The sequence below is a fragment of the Xiphophorus hellerii genome, chromosome 2 (assembly GCF_003331165.1).
Source record: "Xiphophorus hellerii strain 12219 chromosome 2, Xiphophorus_hellerii-4.1, whole genome shotgun sequence".
Classification (NCBI taxonomy): domain Eukaryota; kingdom Metazoa; phylum Chordata; class Actinopteri; order Cyprinodontiformes; family Poeciliidae; genus Xiphophorus; species Xiphophorus hellerii.
In genome coordinates, this window is record NC_045673.1 from 8,690,398 (window position 1) to 8,714,009 (window position 23,612).

General features: G+C 39.4%; 3 protein-coding genes and 1 pseudogene across 3 annotated transcripts; 1 reads left to right on the forward strand and 3 right to left on the reverse strand.

Moving 5' to 3' along the window:
• Positions 1-657: 657 nt before the first annotated feature.
• Positions 658-7,064, reverse strand: LOC116730139 (sodium/potassium/calcium exchanger 1-like). The gene is given in 12 exon segments (XM_032579161.1): positions 658-1,485; positions 1,487-1,553; positions 1,648-1,814; positions 1,938-2,027; positions 2,120-2,311; positions 2,313-2,375; positions 2,554-2,642; positions 2,982-3,062; positions 3,601-3,709; positions 3,986-4,045; positions 5,191-6,421; positions 6,689-7,064. Coding segments are annotated over 11 exon segments (2,175 nt in total). The 5' UTR covers positions 6,265-6,421; positions 6,689-7,064; the 3' UTR covers positions 658-1,302.
• A 2,459-nt stretch (positions 7,065-9,523) lies between these two features.
• LOC116733993 (sodium/potassium/calcium exchanger 1-like) lies at positions 9,524-14,997 on the reverse strand (annotated as a pseudogene).
• A 717-nt stretch (positions 14,998-15,714) lies between these two features.
• On the forward strand, positions 15,715-19,495 carry ints14 (integrator complex subunit 14). The gene is made up of 11 exons (XM_032585069.1): positions 15,715-15,936; positions 16,018-16,125; positions 16,800-16,955; positions 17,265-17,383; positions 17,466-17,608; positions 17,699-17,791; positions 17,904-18,048; positions 18,159-18,292; positions 18,551-18,669; positions 18,921-18,986; positions 19,083-19,495. Exons 1-11 carry the CDS (start codon positions 15,715-15,717, stop codon positions 19,314-19,316), a joined length of 1,539 nt encoding a protein of 512 aa, XP_032440960.1. The 3' UTR covers positions 19,317-19,495.
• Positions 19,496-20,063: 568 nt separating this feature from the next.
• hacd3 (3-hydroxyacyl-CoA dehydratase 3) lies at positions 20,064-23,605 on the reverse strand. Its single transcript, XM_032585081.1, has 11 exons — positions 23,354-23,605; positions 22,606-22,648; positions 22,417-22,490; positions 22,139-22,303; positions 21,890-21,935; positions 21,657-21,767; positions 21,441-21,568; positions 21,239-21,351; positions 20,533-20,639; positions 20,320-20,451; positions 20,064-20,232 (listed from the first exon to the last, which is right to left on the reverse strand). The coding sequence occupies exons 1-11, from the start codon at positions 23,429-23,431 to the stop codon at positions 20,156-20,158; spliced, it is 1,074 nt and encodes a 357-aa protein (XP_032440972.1). The 5' UTR covers positions 23,432-23,605; the 3' UTR covers positions 20,064-20,155.
• Positions 23,606-23,612: the final 7 nt, after the last annotated feature.

Sequence of the window (23,612 nt, forward strand, 5' to 3'; positions counted from 1 at the left end):
GCAAAGTACTTTGAAATAAAAGTTGCATAAATTTGTTAAAAATATGTAATAAAGTTTTTTTACTTTGTGTTTTTTCTTAGCTTCAACACACAAAATTCTCTCATCCACTCTGACACAACTAGTCATGCTGACTTGACATAACACACAAATACTGCTTTAGTTTGAAATATTTGTTATGAAATAAATTATTTTAACTACCATTTCAGGTATTGGGAGCTGCACAGTGGTGCAGTTGGTAGGACTGTTGCCTTGCAGCAAGAAGGTCCTGGGTTCAATTCCCGGCCCAGGGTCTTTCTGTACTGAGTTTGCATGTTCTCCCAGTGCATGCTGTGGATTCTCTCCAGGTACTCCAGCTTCCTCCCAGTCCAAAAACATGACTGATAGGTTAATTAGGTTTCTTTAAATTCTCCCCGAGTGTGTGTGCATGGTGGGGTGTCCTGTATGTCTCTGTGTTGCCCTGCGACAAACTGGCGACCTGTCCAGGGTGTACCCCGCCTCTCACATGGAACGTTAGCTGGAATGGGCACCAGAACCCCTCCCCACCCCACTAGGGACAAGGGTGTGAGAAAATGGGTGGATGGATGGATTTCAGGTAGTGACAAAACTGGGACTTGCCCCAGATTTGTACAGCAACTGAGGGGGATGCAAACAGCAAAATAACTGTAACAACTTTATTAAAAAGCAGATCATTAACTTGCAATGTAAATACATGTGTTTATTACACCACATAATCCATACATGTTAAAACATGTGCCATTTATAAACCCTGAATGCTTCTTTGGTACAAAGGATCTGTGCCTTCACAATGTCAACATCTAAAGAGCTCTCTATGCAATTTAGAAAAACAAGGGTAAAGATGGCTAACATCTAATTTATTTTTAAAGTTGTCAAAGAAAATACAAATTCATTTTGAGTAAAATAATTTAAAGATCCGATTTAACTTGAAATTTCACCAAAGGAAAGTTATGCTTGAACCTTGATAACCTTGAGATGAAATCACAGGTTTTGTACCATTAAATATACTCCAAGGCCCAAGTCAAAAACTATGGACATGGAAGAAATTATAAAAACTTCAGTAAACAGATATATTTTACTCTGAACACAGTTGCATAGATACTTTTACAACTAAAAATGGTGCGGTGCTACTATTGGTATTAAGAGTATATCAAATTTACTTGCAATTACTGTTTCAAATGGTCCAAAAAATGTTTTCATAAGAATTACTTATTTTTTAAAGCTTATATTAAGTTCCCCCTCCATGGGAAAGTGTCTACTGTGGAAAAAAGGCTTGAGTTTGCAGTCTCAGATGGAAACAGGGCAGACAATGATGCGATCCTCCAGCATGACGCTGAGCACCAGGAAGATAAAGTAGAGAAGAAACATAGTGAAGCCCAGCACCTTGTTCATTTTCCATTTACAGGCTGCGATGGAGATGATGACGAAAAGGAGCATGAGGAAGAGCAGCACGATGGCACAGAAAAGGCCAGTTGCTGCTGACAGCAACTGGAGCCAAACCGTGGATGAAAGAGTACAGGAGCCATGGGATGGGCAAGCTGGCAGAAAAAAAATAAAAGATGCAGGATTGACTTGCGTGGGCAGTCAGTTGATTATTTTCTAATACTGGCAGATCAAACTGTAAAAGCTCACCCCATTGTGATGTCAAAGATGTTACTGCCCACAGAACTGGACACCGCCATGTCTCCCAGGCCCTTACGAGCCACAATCACACTGGTGATAAGGTCAGGGATGGAGGTGCCTGCCGCCAAGATAGTCAGGCCCATAATTTCCTCTGAGATGCCGATGGTCTCTCCCACCTCATAACAAAAAATTGGAGAAAGAAATAACATGTGAAAGATTTAATTAGAGATTCAAAATAAATTGGATGTTGATTTCTCACTTCTTGCATTGAAGATAAGCAAAGAACTGCGTAAACTGACCTGATGAGCCCACCATACCATGAGGTAGGAGAAGATAGCAATCCACATAATCGAGCCCAGGAAGGTGAGCACAAAAAATTTCCTGGATTTCTGTTGAGTAAAGTCAAAATATAAAGATAGACCTATAGAGGAATTCAGAATATCATAGCAGCACCTTGAAATGTCTCCTAAATGTCTCTAACCTGGTTCCGAACATCAGGAACTGTGAGCCACAGAGGAAAGACTATGGGCAGCAGGAAGAGGTAGGTGACTTGTTTGAGTGGTGTGTCAGGCCACTGTAAAGACAGTGGGTCATCTTCTTTTTCCTCCTCTTCATCTTCATCTTCATCTTCATCTTCATCTTCACTGGACTCCTCACTCTCTTCATCGCTGTCAGTCGTCGTCACTGTCGGAATAGTCGGAATCTTCCGATCCACCTTGTTCTGCTGGAATATCGTCCTGCAGAATGGAGAAAAGTGATGGAGTCCAAATATAATATGAGGAAAGAATATTTTTTTAGTCAAAATAAAACCTGATATAAATAGTGAAATCCCTGTACTTTGATTCTTACATAGACAGGTATCAAAGACTGACTTCTGGGCTTTTCGAAAGTCAGCAGGTCATGGGTAGGGAGTACCTTCTTTGCTCCTGGCTCCTCCTTCTTTTCTGCATCTTTGGCTGGGGCAGCCTCTGGCTCTTTGGTCTCCTCAGTTTTTCCACTTTTGCCTGTGGAGGAAATCATAAACATTTTAGTCAGAAATTTGTCTGTGGTGGTTTTAGACCAAAGAAGAGTCCTATGCAGAAAGGCAACAAATTAAAGTATGTAAACAAGTACACTTTTTAAACAAGTTTTTTTCATCAATGTGAGCTACAAAATACATAATTTTACAGTACTTAAGGGAACTTTACTCTGAGAGCCATTGAGGGCTTCTTTTGACAACAAATATTGGGAGAATTTAGTAGCTTGGAAATATCTCTACTATACTCCTACATTTCATTACTACAACCTCTGATATACTATTCTGTTCAAATATCTGTGCTTGATCATCAGATCCTTCCTGTTACCTTCACTTTTCCCTTGGGACTTGGGCTCTGACTTCCGTCTGGCCACACTGTTCAAGGTCTCAACCTTATCCTTAAACTTTCCTTCAAAACAAACACAAATAATCATTTTGAATGCATTAATAAGAAATGAAGTGTAAAACATTAAACACGTACTATTTATGAAAACACAGATTCAGTATTGTGTGAGTCCACAAAAGAGTCAAAGCAGGCAGCAACAATGATATAAACACTGCAACTAAATTACCTTAATAAACATGTAAAATTTAAAGACAGCAATAGTTTTGCAAAAAATAAAAATAAAATAAAAAAAATCACAGAACAACTAAAATTTTAAGCATATAAAGATAAATTATTTCACTACCAGTTTTGGCACTAGAATAATGTTTTTCTTTTTTATGACACAACCTGGATCAACAACTGGATCCTTCTGCATACTGAGGGAGTATTTATCTGCTTAGTATCAATCTGGACTTAGAGATGACTGCATACGGGACACCTAGCTAATCCATTTTACACTGGGCAGAACACAGCACACAGGAAGTCTGTGTAAAAGTTATTATCATGCAGTTATGCAGTTATCCATCAGAAAAGCCATCAGAGGCATAAATGTGGTACTTACCATCTCCCAGAGGGTCTAATGTGTGAATCATGAGCTGAAAGATGGTGTTTCTCATGGTGCTGTTGTGTAAAGATGCAGAACTCCCCCCTCGCTGAAGGGACGGCTTCAACTAGGGAAAAAGATGGCTGAGGTCACGACAGCTTCTCGCAATACAGACACGACACGTCATTGTAAGTCATTTTCAAGTGGTGGTCGGGGTGTTTTTGCTCAACAAGTTCATTATGATGAATCAGTACCTTCAGTGAGGCTTGTTAGTGAGCAGGAACACAAACAGAAAAACTCAAAGTATGTATAAAAACAGTAACAATCAGCGCTGTGGTATCAGGGGGTTAGAAGTGTATCACTTGCTGGAGTTGGTTGATTAATTTTCTTATTTATTTTTTACCTTTAACCGATTCTTGTCCTCTGGAGCAGGAGGGGCATTATCTTCTCCTTCCCCATTTGTCTGTGTGCAACAATGTGTTTTTCAGTGATAATCATTCAAATGTATTTCATTTTGGTATAATTTATGTAAGTTTCAACATAATCTTATACATTACATGGTTTTTCATATTGTACACTCTTGAGGTCTAACCAGTAATAATGTACTGCATTATTAACATGTATCTTCATGCGTTGGACTAGCTTAGCATTGTAAGTGAACCTTACAATGCTAAGCCATTTGTGCAGCTCTGCAGCACCAAAAAGATGCTGCTTCCTTGAAATAAATGCTACTTTATGTAACAATGACAAGAAAATTACTGATACACACAGGCATACTGTGTGTATCAAAGGCCAAAAGAGCTACTATCAAAAAATAAATTAATAAGTTGTCAAATGTAATTTTATATATGTGATCACTTAAATAAACTGTCACAAACACTGTTAAATAAATATGAATAAATTTGTTTATATTTATGGGATGTGTCAATGTTTTGAACACACAAATGTGAAGTAAAACTTGAATGCTTTAAATATTAAAAAATGGATATCATTATTTTCATATTTACTAATTTATTTCTTATTTCTTATACAAGAGTCCCTAATGAAATAATTAAAACTGTCACTATTGTTCAGTACATAGGGTCTGACATCTGATTGGTTAACCTGCGCACCAGATCACTTGCAGACCAATAACCTTGCTTATATTAGTGCTAGCCATGTTTAACTTTGACAGGTAAAACTAAATCAAAAAAATAAATTCTAGAGACACTGTAAAACAGCTCTAAAAATAATTAAATGACAAGTAATATATTTACATATGTTTTAATATATAATAAATGAAACATTTTCTAATGGTGATTTCCACATTTAATCACTTTATTAATATTTTATTAATTCACAGTTATTTATTAATTATGTATATTTTTTATTTACAAAATTATGTAAACTGTTAAACATATAAATGTTCATTCATTTAATAAATTGAATACAAAGACAAAAATTGAAAGAGCAGCCATTTTCACTCCTGATTCTTCTGGAGTATTGTTTTAGTTGTCCAGCACCAAATGAGAATAATTTTAACTATGAAAGCCTTAATGGAGGTTTATCAAGCTAAATAGGTAATCCAGTACGTTAAGCATAAAGATGTTTTATTACATAACTGCTTACCTTTTCAGGTTCTTCCACAGCAATAACCTTCACAATGCTCTTGTGTTTGTGGAGCTGGGTCTTGAATTCTCGCTCCAGTTGCACATTGAACTTCATAAAGACAACATAGAGACTGTAACAGGCCACCAGCATCATGCTCTCCCACCACATAATGACATTGTCCAAGAAGAAGATGATCAGTAAGATGAGGTCAAGTATGTAGAATGAAACATCTCTGAAAAGTGGCCACCAGGTTAGATGAAGAATCTCCCGAGAAAATAAAGCACACATCCCAATCACAAACAAAATGTTAAAAACTGCCGAGCCGACTATTGTGCCAATGCCCACGTTGCTGTGGGCGATGAAGACTCCTATAAGAGAGGTGAAGAGCTCAGGTGCAGAGCCTCCGGCCGCCATAAAGGTGGCGCCTGCTACATCATCAGAGATGGCCAGTTTGTCTGTGATAACTCCCAGTGCCGGCACGAAGAACTCGTCACAGACAATCGCAAGAGAGACAAACATGTACATCATTCCCATAATGTGAAGAAGCACCCATCCTCGTCTGCGATCTTCGATAGAAAAGATGTCTTCAGGGTATTCACCTTTGACATGAGGAGCTTCACCAGGTGGAGCTGGGGAGACAGTTGTAACTGGTGGAGCTGGAACTGGGGTGGGTGTCACCAGAGGAGGTTCTGGTGACACATAGATGCAATGCACCAAAGTCCGGTTTGTGGTTGGCAACAGTGTGGATTCAGTGGAAGAGGCTTCTTTGAAATCACTAGTTAAATCCATATGTGTGTTTGTATTTAAATCCTTATCAGTATGAGGAATCACATGCGTTGGTGTTGTTTGATCTGTGGGCTCTAATTCAGGTACAGTAGTGAGAGGTTCCTCCAGCTGGCCAGGTTCTGCTGTGGCATCCTCAACACCCTCTGTTGACCCTTCTCCGAAATCCTCTCCAATCTGAGCCACTGGCATTGGTGCCTGCAGCCTGGCACTAATGGTGAGCTGGTAGAGGGTACAGAGAAAAACTCCGGACAGAAGAAACAGAACCCGGCTCAGCTGGAGCCGTTTCCTTCTATGACAATGCATCATCCTCCAAAGCAGCGCTCCTGGTGGCTAGGTTGAATTAAGTAGCATAAATAAGCGTTGGTAGAGTCCAGCTCTGTCCCCAACAGACCATGGGGTAGAAGAATACAGAACTTCAGTAGAGTGATTCATGTCACATCATCGAGTTTGTGGAAAATTCAACCTATTGTAAATTGAAGAAAACACCAAAATTAGTCACAAGTTCAGCTCAATTTAAACATTCAGAAAAGTACTCTTAAAAAACATTGCCAGTCATTTAGACAAAATGATGATATTTATAAAGACTGGACAAGATTTTTGATGGTAAAATACAACTAACTTATAAGGTGGTACTAACTGAAAAGTAAATCTATGTTAATTAGAAAAGATCATGAAATAAAGAGGTAAAAAAAAAACAATAAAGAAAAAAAAAAAGTAACAATACACTTACCTTAAAATTAACGTGCAGTTAATGGCACAAAATCCCAATGCAGATTTCCCAGGTTAAATGTACTTGCACGAACAAAAACTATTGCCCAACGACTAAAGGCTTATGTAGGGCACAGAACGAGTCTTCACAATGGATCAACATAATACCCAACACCCGAAGTCTTCTAAGAGGATTAGCTGCATTGTCTCACTCTCACTTTGCAAATGTAACCTCAGCAGTGATCTGTACGATGTAAAGTAAAAGTAAGCAGCATGTCATAGTGCATAGATGTAGGACTGAAACTGAAGGGATTTATATTTTGAAACTCTTCCTCTGTCGTTTCTGAAATATTTTCACCTGGGTGACTTTTCTTGAGAAACAGGATGTTCACATACAACACTCCAATAGGTTCTTTTTGTCAGGATCTGTGTTTTTCTGTGTTTAGTTAGAGTTTTCTGTGTCCTTAAGTCTCTTCGTTGTCCTGTCCTCCCCTTGATTGTTCCCAGGTGTGTCTCGTCTCTGTGATTACCCTCCTGTGTATTTAACTCCACCTGTGTTCCTTGTTCGTCGTCGGGTCCTCGTCTATGTTTCGTCAGTGTTTCCTTGTGCCTGCTTCTTGTTGCTGGACTAATTTATAATTAAACTCATCATCATATTCGTCTTACCTGGGCCTACAGCGTCTGCCTCACCTCACTCCGCACCACACCTCATGACAGTAGGACCCGACCAGGAAGTACGGTGAGGCACGCGTTTTCTCATCATGGACCCAGAAGACATAAAGGAGCTAACAGATACCATCGGCGAGTATGAGGAGGCAATGGCCAAGCCGTACGCTGCCGGCCGACGCCTCGGTTTCGCCATCCGCTTGGGAATGCTGCTGGATTACTGGGTTCCTCGCTTCCCGCACCCGGGGTTGGTGGAGTTGCAGAGGGAGGCAGAGTGGGAGCGTATGGCGGCTCTAGCCGTCATGGCTGGCGAACCTCTGCCTCCCAAGCCGCAAAGTTTCTCCGCCAGCCCAGATCCCGCTCCAGTTCCGGGACCAGCACCTCCTGCCGGCGTTCCAGCCGGCGCACCCGAGGCCGTTTCTGCCGGCGTTCCAGCCGGCGCACCCGAGGCCGAATCAGCCGGCGTTCCAGCCGGCGCACCCGAGGCCGAATCAGCCGGCGTTCCAGCCGGCGCACCCGAGGCCGAATCAGCCGGCGTTCCAGCCGGCGCACCCGAGACTGAGACTCCCTGTGTTCCTACCGAGACTCCCTGTGTTCCTACCGAGACTCCTTGTGTTCCTTCCGAGACCCCCAGCGTTCCTTCCGAGACTCCCTGCGTTCCGACTCAGACTCTCTGCGTTCCTCCTGAGACCCTGACCTCCAGCGTTCCTCCTGAGACCGAGACTCCCTGCGTTCCACCCGAGACCGAGACTCCCTGCGTTCCACCCGAGACCGAGACCCCCTGCGTTCCACCCGAGACCGAGACCCCCTGCGTTCCACCCGAGACCGAGACTCCCTGCGTTCCACCCGAGACCGAGACTCCCTGCGTTCCACCCGAGACCGAGACTCCCTGCGTTCCACCCGAGACCCCCTGTGCTCCACCAGAGACCCTGCCTCGGGGGGCTTGTCGTCGCCGTCTGTGGGCGGCCCCCGGGACTCATCGCCACCTCCAGCGCCGCGGACGGCCGCCGGACGGCCTCCGTGGTTCCCGCCTCCAGCGCCGCGGACGGCCGCCGGACCGCCTCCGTGGTTCCCGCCTCCAGCGCCGCGGACGGCCGCCGGACTGCATCCGTGGTTCCCGCCTCCGTGGTTCCCGTCTCCGTGGTTCCCGCCTCCAGCGCCGCGGACGGCCGCCGGACCGCCTCCGTGGTTCCCGCCTCCAGCGCCGCGGACGGCCGCCGGACCGCCTCCGTGGTTCCCGCCTCCAGCGCCGCGGACGGCCGCCGGACCGCCTCCGTGGTTCCCGCCGCCGCGGACGACCGCCGGACCACCTCCGTGGTTCCTGCCTCCTTTGCCTCCACCCACCCTGTGGGTAGTTTTTTGTTTGTTTATGGACTCTTGGCCCTTCTTGTGTTTCCGCCCACTATGGTGGGTAGTTTTTTGTTTTTCTGGACTCTGGCCCCCCGTCCAGCGCCCCTCCACCCACCCTTGTTGTGTTTTTGTTTTGTGGGCGTCTGGTAGCCGCCCTTGAGGGGGGGGGTACTGTCAGGATCTGTGTTTTTCTGTGTTTAGTTAGAGTTTTCTGTGTCCTTAAGTCTCTTCGTTGTCCTGTCCTCCCCTTGATTGTTCCCAGGTGTGTCTCGTCTCTGTGATTACCCTCCTGTGTATTTAACTCCACCTGTGTTCCTTGTTCGTCGTCGGGTCCTCGTCTATGTTTCGTCAGTGTTTCCTTGTGCCTGCTTCTTGTTGCTGGACTAATTTATAATTAAACTCATCATCATATTCGTCTTACCTGGGCCTACAGCGTCTGCCTCACCTCACTCCGCACCACACCTCATGACACTTTTGTACGACCTGACATAAGTCAATCTCTGTGCCATATGTATGTCTGAGGACAAACACTCATGCACAAGCCTCCTTGTGCAGGTTGTTAGCTAATTTACAATGACATACTTGACAAAAAGATGAGTGAATTAAAATTTAAGTTTTCGTCACAACTTCTCCAGAAACATCTGTAAAAATCAAAGTTATATTGCTTAGACTTTGCAAGACCTTGAGTCTTATAAAGAAAAATAAGAAAAATTAAATGCAGATGTGCACAAAACCTTAAAGCCCTAAAGAGGAAACAGGTCACACAAGGCATTTTTATGGATATACTTTTTATGTAATTTAATAAAAGACAATGAGTATGATAATACACAAATAGAAAAAAATGCTACCTTTATAGATCAAGACATATATTAAAAACACAGAAACAAGACAGTAATTTTAATAAAGTACATTATTTCTCTATTCTAGTGCTTAGCTGATCTGCTCTTTCAAATCTAAAATATTTTAATCTAACTGTATGTGAACAAAACCACCTGATTTCAGCACATTGTTTTTTATTAAACAAAACAAATAGTGAAAAAGTACACATCAAAGTATAAAGTATTTGCTTTAATATAGATTTCCTTTGTTTTTTCATTTTTAGTCACAATATAACGTTTCAGATCATGATATAAATTAGAAGATCTGACTAACATAACTAGAGTGCAAGCAAAAAGCAGTTTTCAAATGATTTACTAATGGGAAAAACTATCAAAGCTCAGCTTATGTGAAACAAGCAATCATTGCCTTTTGTTGAGTCATCAATTAACTGTTATTGATGCTGTTTTTCAGTTGATTAATTTTACAATTTTACACGGAGGCATATGTAACCCGTAGAATCAATAAAGCACTTTAACAAAAACCTGTCAGACAACAAAAAGTAAAGTAAGTTCTCCAAAAACAACACATCATGTCTTGATCTAAAGAAAGAAAAGACGTCTTTGGACTGATGAGACACTGAGGCTGTATACATAAGGCACAATGGTACACTAGCGAGTCCACCTCTGAATGGCATGGAATGTTTTGAAGGTTTTGGAGTAGCCTAGTGAAAGTTTGGACCTGCAGTAAGTCGGATTGAGATGCAGCAGCATGACCATAACCATGATCATGATCAATACTTCTGTAGTACTGCTGAATTAAAGCAACCCTTTAAAGTAGAGTGGACTCAAAATTCCTCATCAGCAATGAAAGACTCTGCCAGTTCCTGCAAACAATTGATGGCAGTTGCCTTCAATTAGGAAAAGTGACAATTACGTTCTCACTAAGGGCCAAGTTTGTTGTTAAAACTGCAGCTATATATTTACTTGAGTTATTTACAGCTAAAATATATATTTATATTTATGAAGTGTACTCGGCAGGTATATTGATAATAATTTGATTATCACGCTAACTCTTTTAAACTTCTTTCTTTAAACCCTGTCAGATGTCAGGATGGATCAGTTTTATAGAGAAGAATCCAAGAAAATACATAAACATATTTCGAGGTTTTTTTTTAGTTTTCTTTTTACACAGAGCATATAATGATTTGAAACACCATCAATATGCTAATGACCACAAAAATAAGGTAGAGAAGGACCCAGGTGAGACCAAGCAGTTACTTCATCCTCCACTTAAAAGATATAATGGAGATGACAGCAGCGAGGAGCATGACGAAGAGGAGGCTACTGGCACAGAAGAGGCCTTCAGTCGAGATAGCCACAGGGGAGAAACCATGGATGACTGAGTAGAGGAACCATTGCGCTGGTAGACTTTTGGATGAAATAACACAGAAATTACAGTGAGACCAACAAATCTTTGAACACCTGTTCTCTCATCTTATCTCAGCAATGACAATTCAATCTATTTACTCACAATAGAGTCATAGTAAAGATGTTACTGCCCAAATTACCGGACACAACCATGTCTCCCAGGCCTTTACGAGCCACTATTAGACTAGTTATAAAATCAGAGCTGGACATCAGTGCTCCCACGTATTTTATAGGACCGATCACACCAAATGTCTCATCCACCTATAAAATATAAAAATACCGTTTAGTAGGATTAAGTCCAAAATCTAGGATGAAAACACACATACAGTCTAAATAATTCAATGCAAAATTAGACTCTTATTTAAGAACAACAGAGCTGTTTTTAGAAACACTGCACCTGATGAGCCCACCACCTCTCAAGGTAGGACAAGATGCCAATCCACACAATGGAAGTTAGGTAGGTCAGCACAAAGAATTTTCTGGCTTTCTGTGAATCAAACACCACAATAAAATCATAGGTCAAGTATTAAGAGACAATTACTCTAAAAGATCCAAAACATTAATCTGACCTTACCTGACTACGAACATCGGGAAGTGTGAGCCACAGAGGAAGGATGATTGGCAACAGGATGATGTAGGTGGCTTGTTCCTGCCATTTGTCAGGCCATCGTAAAGACAGAGATGTAGCTCCTTGTAGTAATTTGCTCTCAACAAACTTCTTTTCTTTGCATCCACCATTGTTTTCATTGCCACATTCTTCATCACAGTCTCCAGGGTCTTGTGCATCATTCTCACTTTGAGGCATACACACCTGGGGGGGGGGATTGTTTTAAATGTGACAAACAGATAAAAGGAGGACTTTAAACATCAGATTAAAAAAAGGATTAAAAAATAACTTCCACAAAAAATTGTACTGAGATAAAAGAGAGCCACGATGTATTTAAGAATGTTTACATCAGGATATTTGTCCCTGATGGCAATCCAAATAATTTATTAATAGGCATTTGTCGATACCACGCTGTAGTGAGATGCTTCATGAAAGTAGAGGCTATATACTGTATGTTTCATCTATATTACACCTTCAAAATTAGCTTTGTGATTATGTCCCACTTAACTCACACACCAATGACTTGCCTGATGCTACAATCTCTCCTATGGTTTTCTCAAAAGTGACATGCATTTGCCTCAACATAATACTCTAACATGGCTTTAAAAAGGCTACAAAAATGGCATGTAAGGCCTTAGTAAGTTGTAATAAGCACCATAATACAAGCATGGAACAGCTGTTCTGTTCAGTTCAGTCTATGTTAATATTTGTTACTATAAACTAAACCTAATAAAAAAATGTGTCTCAATATCAGCTGGCGATATCTAGTACAGGTACTTGTACAGTACTTGATTTGCACATCCTCAACATCTATTCAGCTTTTCATCGCCAGAGATGGCAAAATATGTGCCTTTCAAATAGCATGATAAAAACGTGACTTTTCTTTCACTAATACACAATTATACACAATTGTATAATACACAATTATTATACACAATTAATTTTAAGGTCAAGACATTGACTTTAAATGTCATTGTCAATGTAATGACATTTGATGTCACTAAACTTATCTTAATTATGTGTAATGGAGAGCTCCTTTCAGCAAACAAATTTTGGACTAACACAAATAAATCTTTTCTTCAGAGATCATTAACCTTTAGTTACACAGGGGAAAAAACTATCTTTTTTAAATACTTTGCAAGGATTGAGATACAGCATTGGGGCAGTAAACTGTATGTTGAGGTTTACATAAAATTCTGCACTCAAACTTCAACTCAAAAACCTAAAAATTGTGCATAGAGAAACAAAATTCTGAAAACACATTTTACTGTAATTCTGCAGTGAAATATTAAAATATAGTCATATATACAATAACTGCTTTACCTCTACCGGGATCACCTTTTCACATCTCTTCACAAATGAAGCTTTCATCACACCTTTGATTTTCTTGAGTTGGGTCTTCATTATTTGTTCCACATTCTCATCATATATCAAAATGAGGATGTAGAGTACAAAAATGGTTACTAGAATCACACTTTCACACCATGTGACAACACTATCCAAAAAGAAAATGATCAGTAGGATGAAGCCAAGCATGTAGAATGATAAATCTCTGAAAAATGGCCAGCAGCGTATTGGGAGAACCTTTGCAGAAAACATAGCACATGTTCCAATCACAAACAACATTCTGAAAGCTGTAGTGCCAATCACTGGGTTAATGTTCACAGTTAATAAATCGTTGTGATAGTAGAGGACTTGGATTAGCTTGGTAATGAACCATGGGACGGTTGTTCCTGCAGCCATGAAGGAGGCTCCAACAACATCATCTGAGATGGCCAGCTTTTCCATGATGACCCCCAGAGAAGGAACAAAGAACTGATCACACACAATTAAAAGTGCCACAAAAGCGTAGATCATCCCAAAAACATGCAGGGCCACCCATCCATGTCTCCGATCCTCAATAGAAAAAAGACCACTAGGGTATTCATCCTTCTCCGTCGAACACAGGAGACTGGATCAGATATGGATGACTCCAGGTGAAGGATAGCGATCATCTATTGGATCTAAAAATGGAAGATTTATGTTCAGGATCCTTCTTTATATGGAGTTGAATATGTAGAATGTTGAACAGGAAAGTTTCTCCGTTGAGTGATCTGTAATCTTTTCAAAATCGTCTACAATGTCAGGCAAAGTAAAAGTGAGTTCAGCACCAACGATCCAATTGTGAAGGGTACCAAGGAAGACAACAGCAAAAATAATCAGCTGCTGAGACCTACATCTTGTAGACTCCATCTTGTGCTAATAACAGACTCACTTGCTTAGCTTAAGAAAAAAAGTCCTTAATAAAACCCCGGAGTTAAAAGATCCACAGCTCCTGTTGTCTGATTTGGGTATGGGTCTTTATGCCTTAGGCAAATCTGTTTGTAAAGAAGAAAAAGTCTCAATTCAATTAACAGTTTGGTAACAAGTCAAGATAAAACTTAGTTTTTCTGCAAGCATGATGACTCAATAAAACAGTTTAAATCCCTTAAGCTTTTTCCCTTTAAAGGAAAATAGAGAACTGAAAAGTGCGCCATTTATGTCCATTCTTTGAAATCATGATTGTGGTTAAAGTCAGTCCAGCTTCTGCCTGTATGCATTAAATAATATATTATACTCCTAAACAAATTACAGAGCAACAGTTCCCAATGAACAGTTAACAGCAGATGACAGAAATTAAGCACAGCTTAAATGCACAACATTAATTACGTTAACAGTTAAGAACATATACAAAACATGGCAAAATTACACATAAAACTAAAAACCTGTGTATCAAATTTGTCTACAATATTGGTAAAATATAATAATTGTAAAGAAAACACAAGAGCTGATCCCTAATTCATGCTACAGTTAGGCAACAGAAAATGAGTAATAGCTGTTCTGGTGCTATGGTGACAAGAGCTGTCAGGAGCAGCATAAAATATCAGGTGAAAATATCTGGCTAAATAAAATGAGTTTGAAGAATAAGTAAACCAAGTTGGACAAACTTCACATCTATAGAAATGTTACACACATACATATACAGTATATAGGGATAATAATAATATTTAATGAGGCTTAAAATCCCAATATTCGTAAAGAAAATGTGCACAGACTTACGTTTTTCCTCTATCCTTCAGATTACAAAATCAAGGACGACATTCAAACAAGTTTTCAGATTATACAAAAAAGAAAAAAAAACTTTAGGAAATTTCGTAGTTAAAATAGTCTTTTACTCAATCGGCGCCATCTGCAGTACAAACAGTGAGACGTTTTTGAACAGTTCTAAATGTGGGTTCTTACCAACTTCACCAAAAAGTCACTGTCTATTGCCGTGTTGCCGAGTGGGTGCTGGTAGTTACGTTCCTTCGTACTTTTGCAAAATTTGTCGTTACCGAGTCACACTAAAAGAGAATAGGATTCACCAACAGGAAGTCGATAAGATTTTTTTTCGGGTTTTTTTCTGGCTTGACGTTTTCGTGTATTTCGTAAGAGTGGTCCCAGAAGGAACAAACTTGGATCAGAACCAAATACAATACAAGCAAGTTTTAATAAGAAATAAAGTTCGCAAATATTAAACAAATCTAAAATATGAAATTAAAGGTCAGATGTCAGGATTATTGTGATACTTTATCTCCAGGGTGCATCAAACACACCAAACTGCCAAAAGTAGATACAAAATATGAGTTAGAAAAGACAAAATTTGAATTTTTTCCCCCATTTTATATTTTATATGTCTGTAGATATTATTAGTTCGGCTCTAAATAGGTGCTTCCTATTCAATCGTTGTAATTTCACAAATTTTGGATTACATAGGAACTATACATTTACAAGTTGTTTGTCGGACGGAATTGTTGGTGCACTTATAATGCAACACAAGCTAAACAACAAAAACGACTAGAGTTTTAGTCGTTTTTATTTTTCATATATGATTTTTTTCGCCGCTTTTTTACTCATGGATATTTATCCTTTTATATTTGATGAATAATATCGGGAAAGTTTCTATCTTTTAGCTGCTACATTGCAGAAGGCTAACAAACTAGCTTTCGTTAGCCTGTACTAGCCTGTATAATTAAGTTTCAAACGCCATTATTGACGGGTTTTTTTCTAATTAAAGCGTGGTAATTTTCAGTGAGTTTTGAAAATTACGGACATCGGACGGTTGTAAGCAGTTTTAAATCTACTGTTTTATTGTGGATATCGGATCGGCACTGAGGAGCAATGCCTACAGTGGTTTTAATGGACGTGTCACTGTCCATGACACGACCAGTGTCCCTGGATGGCATCGAGGAGTTCCAGAGGAAGAACCTGGCTGTCCACGGACTCAACATGCTGTTTGAACACATGGCTTCCAACTATCGCTTGGAGTTCACCGCACTGATGGCCTTCTCCTCCCTCTGGGAGCTGCTGGTGCCTTTCACTAGGGATTACAATGCGTTACAGGTAACATCAGTTTCTGCCTGTAAAGTCAAAACACAATATATCTTCAGTATTAAAATAGTTTGTCTATGTTTTTGTTTGCAGGAGGCACTTAGTAACTTGGAAGACTATGACAAAACATGTCTTGAGCTGGCTCTACAAGGAGTTAGTAGCGTTGTTCAGCAGGAGTGGGGCAATGGCTGTCCCTGTCAGGTATTCAGCAATTCTCTTAGTTTATTAGGTTGATTCATAAAAGTAGTTGTGTTCAGTCGGGAGGTTTTCTATGTCATTCATTTGTACATATTCGGTACAACGTAAAATTTTGTTCAGTAGACTTGATCTGTCCAATAGGAAACATTTTCAGATGTTTTTAAATTGAAAAATTATGTTATTGGGGAAAATAATTTACCCATGTGATTGAAAGACGACTTCATTAGTCTTCTTTAGTTGATTCCTACCTGTGAAACTTTGATTCCAAGTTGCATAGTTGCAGTTGTAGCCCCCCCACCCCACATCCAAGAGCCACTAAAAAAAGAAAAAACCCAAACAAACAAACAAACAAAAAAAAGAAAGAAACCCAAACAGCCCTTAAAGCTTAATTTGTCAGTTTTAAAGTAACTGCTATTTTGTCCACTTTTAAATATCTGAGATCCCTCTAGGGTACCTTTTCATGAAATTGCATTTCAGGTTTTTCAAACTAATCTTACTTCCAGTAACTATCACACTTGCACACTATGTAATCACATTATGTTCAGTATAATCATTTTTCTGGTTGTGAGTTTGAAGCAGCCCTTTTATTTTTACTCTTTCACTTTGTTGTCCTGCTTTCAGTAATACCTCATCCTTAGTTGCTCATGGTTATTGCATTTCCCTCTTTTGTCCTGTAGGTGGTGTTGGTTACAGACGGATCTCTTGGGATTGGAAAGGGTTCCCTACGCCACTCTCTTCAAACCCTGAAACATCGTGGTGATGACAAAAAGTTTCCACTCCCTTACCCGTTCCCCACCAAAATGTTCATCCTGTGTATAGCCAATGCAGAGGAGGTACAGCAGTCCACATTTCTGTTGGCATTCTACCTTGATTTCAAATCAGTTACTCAGTGGAATTCTGTAGAGATACATGGCCAAATGTAATAGAGCTGCAAGAATCATGTTGTATTTTAAGTCTAATTTCCCATAATGTATTACTGTTTTTTCCCCTTGCAAATAATTTGATTAATTTTAGAATTGTATACATAATTGTATCAACCTGTTTGTTATACAACTTGTTTGCAACTCAAGATCATCTTGTGTTATATTTCAGTATTCTATTTGATAGTTCCAATAATGAGCACTTGTTTTGTACTATTTAAGTTGCAAATGACTGACGCCATGGAAAACCTGGAGGAGCTCCTTCGACTCAGTGGAGGGGATGGACAGATCTTCACTGTGGATGGACCACTTTGCATGAAGAGTGTACAAGCAATGTTTGGGTAAGGTTGAGTTGATTATCAGAGTTGTTTATTCCTATGCTGAATGATGCATATTTTTTTACCGTTATTTCCATTTCTTCAGGATGCTGATTGACCGGGCGTACTCCCCCTTTCACGCGGTTCTGCACTGCGGGAATCTGTCTTCAGACGTTCAGGTGTTCCCCCGTCCCGAGCCAGTGGTGGTGGACGAGGAGGTGGAGCCTATTCCCAGAGCTGTCAGCACAGGTACTTGTCAGGGGTTGAAAATCATTTAAACTTTTTTTTCATTATGAAATAAATCTTCACATGGGTTATATATTTTTGTTTTTGTTTCAGATTTGGAAATTGTGGGCTTCATTGAAATTGCTGACATCTCCAGCCCTCCTGTAATATCCAGACACTTGGTTCTTCCCATTGCTGTTAACAAAGGTCTGTTTTTGTTTTTTTTTTAGAATGATTTGTGGAGCAGCATAGCATCAACAATAAAAAGTTGAATTTTTGATTTGTATGTGTTGTAACAAATATTTGCACCTAACTTCAGAAGTGGATGAAGTTGGCACAGGAACCACTGATGAACTTGAAGAGGAACCTTCAGCGAGCCAAATGGCTGGGAAAAGTCCAAATTTTTGTGTTCTTTTACATGGAAGTCTAAAGGTTGAGGGGATGGTGGCTCTGGTCCAACTAGGGTGAGCAATAACAGAGCTGATATACATGGCATGTCCTACATTCATCTGGACAGCAAGTTAATTTTTGTGAATGATATCTAAATTCAGTAACTGTCCTGTTTTGATCCCAGGCCGGAGTGGTTTGGCATGTTGTACTCCCAAGCAGACAGCAAGAAGAAGTCAAACCTGATGATGTCTTTGTTTGAGCCTGGTTCCGATCCTCTACCTTGGCTAGGCAAGATTTCACATCTGGGACCAGTTTCAGGTAACATCTTACTTCAAAGACATCAGTTTGCAGCATAATATTTAGGGTTCTTGTGACCTAGAGATGTTTTTGAATTCTTGTGCAAATTTGAATAAGCATACAACTCCCCAATGCTTGTATGGGTCACTGTTGTCGTGCAGATCAAAGGTCTTTTATTTGTGTACATAAGTTAATGATTACTCGGTGTTCTATTTCGATCATAATGATACAGATTGACCGACTTTCCTCTGATGCACAGTCATCTTTCTTGTCTTATAGAGGCTGCTGAAAATCCGTACGGAGAGGATGACAGTAAAAGTCCATTCCCTGTGCAGCCACAGGTCAAGCGAAGCTATGCTCAGAATGTCACCGTGTGGATAAAAGCCAGCGGACTGCAGGTACAGTAAAAACACGTCTAAAACAATCTGTTCAATTTGACAAATAGTGCATTATGGATTATAACCTAAAAGTCCAACAAAGTGGAAGCCCCTAAACTAAAACTAGAGTAGTTCATTGTTAAAAATTATCCTCATGGGTAGTGAAGTGTAAAGTTCAAGATTTAATTATTTAAGGATTTTAAAAAACTAATGTTTTGTATATGTTAACTAGTTGTTAATTTTTTAACAAGTTTTTCTTTGTCATCGTACAGACTGATGTTCAGAAGATCTTGAGGAACGCAAGGAAATTACCTGATAAAACTCAGACCTTCTATAAGGTAGGTTTAGCACAAATGATGTAGAAAAAAATTTAGAATTTTATTTTTTTTCTAAACACAAGTAAAACATCCGATTTCTGTTTTTAATTCCATCAGGAGCTAAACCGTCTGCGGAAAGCTGCCTTGGCTTTTGGTTTTTGGGAGCTCCTGAAGGGCGTGGCCGAACTGCTGGAGAGGGAGTGCACCATGCTGCCCGACTCCGCCCATCCAGATGCTGCTTTCCAGCTCTCTCATGCCGCACACCAACTCAAACTAGCCAGTTCTGGTGACTCCCAGTATGCAGCTTTTGATCACAACATTGTCCCCATGCACACAGACTTCTCAAGCTGAGTCACAATGTATAAGCTGATACTGAGCCAGAGTGAACTGAAACCATACAAACAGGGCTTGTACAAAATGTCTGTTGGGAAACTGAAAGTGTTGCACATATTTTGTTTTTTACATGTTTCTGTATAGAATATATTTCCCAAATTGACCACTAATTAAATTACTCATTTTTCTAAAATGTTTATTCGGTGTCGTAAGTTATCAAAATGACAGTTCAAGGACATTTAGAATAATAAATGGAAAGAATAATAAAAATTTATAGTGGATCATTCACTATAAATGATCCACTTATAGTTGAAGGTCAGTTCAAAAGGTCAGACCTTTTTTATTTCAAAAGGTCAATTTTGACCTTTTGAACTGAAAGGTCAAAATGAATTGTTTTAAAGGGCACTACTTTTTCACAGATCTTTGAGAAAGAAAAGAAAATAAACAATGCATTTAGAGGATCTCATTCCTTTTCATTTAAAAAGCAATGATTGTATATCAAGTGGAGATAGTGAGGTCATATTTTCAGAACCTGATGTTGAGAAATAAGGTAATAGAGCAATCATAAACGTCAGGGAGAAAAAAAACACAACATGATCTTGGTGGTTTGACAGCGGTGCAATAATCTAGAACGTTGGGTTTATGAGAACTTAATTACTAGTGAATGTGACTGCAATTTCATCATTGCCACAATATGTAGAATGGTAAAAAGTAGAGGAAGTCTTTTAAGAGAGCAATAGGGGTGAAAGAAAAAAATAACTTTAAAAAAAAAATTATGTTCTGAACTAAAGCAGGGTCAGGTTTGAAAATGTGTGCAGGCAGTAGAGGCTTTGGAGGATTACTGTTAGTGCTGAGAATTAATGTGTCTTCCTCTTTTTGGTCCGGAAGCGCCTTTTCCTCTGCTTGTAAAGGTGTCGAAAGTTGATAAGAAGCCCTGAGGAGCAGAAAAAAACCAGTCAGAACTACAAGAAACACATTTGATACAGAACAGACTGATTTTCTTCCTGTTTGTTGACTTTACCCAGACACATGAGAATCAGATAGACATGCAAGAAGTAAGAGAAGTTGATGGAAGTTCCAATGGCTTTTGGCAGAGGAATGCTGTAGAGCTTGGTTTGGTCAAAGATGGGGATGGACTGTACCACTGCAACAGCTATATGGGATAAAAACGTCAGATACATATCAATTATGTTGATGTAAAAGAAATAATTTACTCTCACATGAACTAACTCACCTTCAGCTAAAACACCTAATGGATACAGCGGTATCCAGACACTGTAGCGCAACCAAGTGAGAGTTTTCCACTCTGTGTTAAAACAGCCAAGCATGTAAAATGGATACCTGAAAGTAGAATGTAATGTTTGCTTTACATAGAAAAAAAATGCTTGTAGGCTAACATTTGCATTTATTACAATACATCTTTGTAACTGTAGTTAAATAGCCTGGGGATGATGATTATGAAAAATGAAAATATTCTGCATGCTTGGTAACAAAATCAAAATATTACCTTTGCTTCTGTATATTTGGATCAATTTGGCATTAATAAGTATTAGTGCAGGTGTATCTTAATAAATTAGAATATAATCAAATTATATTCTGTTAAATATGTCTGTACTACGTAGCCAAAAGTACCTACTTGTCAGCTTCACAAACAAATGAATGTGAGTGACAGCCCATTCTTAATCCCTATAGTTTAACTTGCCAACAGTAGCAGTTTCAGATCTTCTTGGAAGGCTTTCGACAAAATAAGTGTTTATGGCAATTTTTGACTGATGTTGGACAAAAATGTTCATGAGCTGCATGCCCTAATCATAAAAATGTTAAAATTCTTAAAATATCTGTGTGTAAATAAGAATAAATATGCGAGTTTTAATTTTTACAGTGGAAATAAATAAACTTTTTAATACATTTTCAACTTAATGAGACACACCTCTACTTACCTAAAAATCTCAATGGCGCTCCACAGATAGAAAGCAAAGAACACAACAGGTCGGTGGTGCATTTCTTCCAGACTACCAAAAATGATGAAGAGGACAAAATTCCTACCAACTACCTACCAAAAAACAAAAACAAAATGGTTCTTACACATTTCTAGTCCATTTGTAATAACTGGTTTATAAAACTCGAAGGATTGTGCTGTACCTGTATGAGAGTGGGGAAAACACCAGTTCGAACCACACCGAAAGCAGCGTTAAACACCTCAACTAATGCCAAGGTCTGGCAGAAGAACATCACATCCGATATGGTGTGAAACGTGTCATAGAGTGAGTCTGAAATTAGTTTCAGATGTTAAAGTTATTGATTAAAAATGGCAAAAAGCATACAGAAAGAAAACTACGCTCTACTACTATTTCTGACCTTGCCCAAAGATGAAGAGGCGTACGGTCATGTTCACGAATATCCATGAAAATCCAAGAAACTGGACTAGGTTGTAAACAAGCAAAAAGCTTGTTTTCAGGCTAATAAACCCTGAAACATTAAATTATTAGACATTTTATCCATGTCACCAAAAAGTAGGAAAAGGTAATATTTCAAGAAACAAGCTGAAAATCTCCAGATACAATTGTCATTGAACCAGAATTCATAATGACCTTCTTCTGTATGCCTCGCAGTCTTCAGTCTGTTCTTTTTCTCCTCCTTAACAAAATTAGGAGAAATAAGAAGAATTATTGAAAAGGAATAAAAACTTTAGTTTTTGAAAACGAAATTACAACACACAATGATGGCAAAAGAAACATTTTCGTCATGTTGAAAACACATATATAAATTAACAGATAGTGCAAACAAACAAACAGACTGGTGATAGTAAAAAAATAAATAAAAACAAAATTTTATCTCACCTTTTCCTGGAGTTCCATCTCAGCGTCTGACTCGTCCAGCCAGCGGTCAAAGTCTGGCGCCAGGAAAACCGGTTTACGCTCCAGCACAGTCAGCCTTTCCCACCAGCCTCGCTGCTGTTTCCGCACTGTGATGTTTACCTGCCGCTGTGTGGACTTGTGTCTCACCTGGAACCACAAATTACTGACAAATTATGTCACATCCAAAAAGAAAAAGCGAAATAGAAAAACTGAAACCTCTTAGTACAAAAGGAAAGAGAATTTGAAAAAAAAATTCATACCTCTGGTTTTACTGGTAAAAGAAACTCTAAGCTGAACTCATAATTGTGCTGTCCCTTAGCACCACGCCCCAGAGCTGCAGAAAGCATCCCAAAGAAAGTTACAAATTGTGTGCTTTTTTAAAAAACACTTTCACTGGAAAATGTAAAAATTATATATATATACTAAGGGTATAAAGAAACAATTCTCACCTTGGAATTTAAGGACATTCTCATGCACTTGGACATCAATATTCTGCAGAAAAAGACAGATAGTGAGTACTTCCTCTTACTGATTAAGAATGTAAGTAGCATTCTCTTCCTGTTTGTACAGCAATGTTAAGTTAAAAAATAAAAAATAAAAATCATAAAAAAGTGAAAAGTTTGACCTCAACGCAAAATGAACCTACCTTTTATAGTCCAAAAACAATACTTATGTTGTTATTCATAATGTTAGCAACTACTGAAGAACCAGGGTTGTTTAACACCTTATTCTCCGCCCCGGATCCGCTCTATTTCAAGTCTATGTCATTAATAAACGGCGCTAAAAAATGAAGTCTTTAGAAATTATATTAGTAAATCCTAAAGGGAAAATGTACCGGAGACTATGGTAAACTGCTGCGAAGTTTAGGATGGTCATAGTGGACAACACCCTGGTAAAGAAAAATCCGCCCCCGCGTTTCATAATGGCCAGAGGCTTTTTTCAGGGTTTATTACTCCGAGAACCACCCACACATTTTCTTAAAGCCCTGGCAGTTATCTAATTTTACACAGTTATTAACGTGTTTTTGTGGGGCAGTAACAGAGAGTCTTGTATGTTCTATCACATAAGCTAATCTGTATTTATATACCAGCATGCAAACCAACAGCCACCACCATTTGCATCCACACATTAACCTCGGAGGTATTAAATAAAACTCAAAGAGGGCTGCCAACAGGACAGCAGGTGGGTTGAACTCACCTGAGCGTCTGTCAGCTCTACACGCAGGTAAATTTCCTCGTGACGTTGAGCCCAGTAAACAAGAGGTGTCAGCGTCATGTCAAAGTTCAGAAAAGGCTTATTTTAAACTGAATAACACTGAAGGAAATGAATGAAGTCCCCTTGCTGCATGCTAGCTTCCTGTGAGGTCTTCGCCAGAATATTCTGCTAATGCACGCTCACAATTTGTCGCGTTAGAGACGTACTCGTGCACGTTCGCTTGGTCTCCTGTGATTGGATG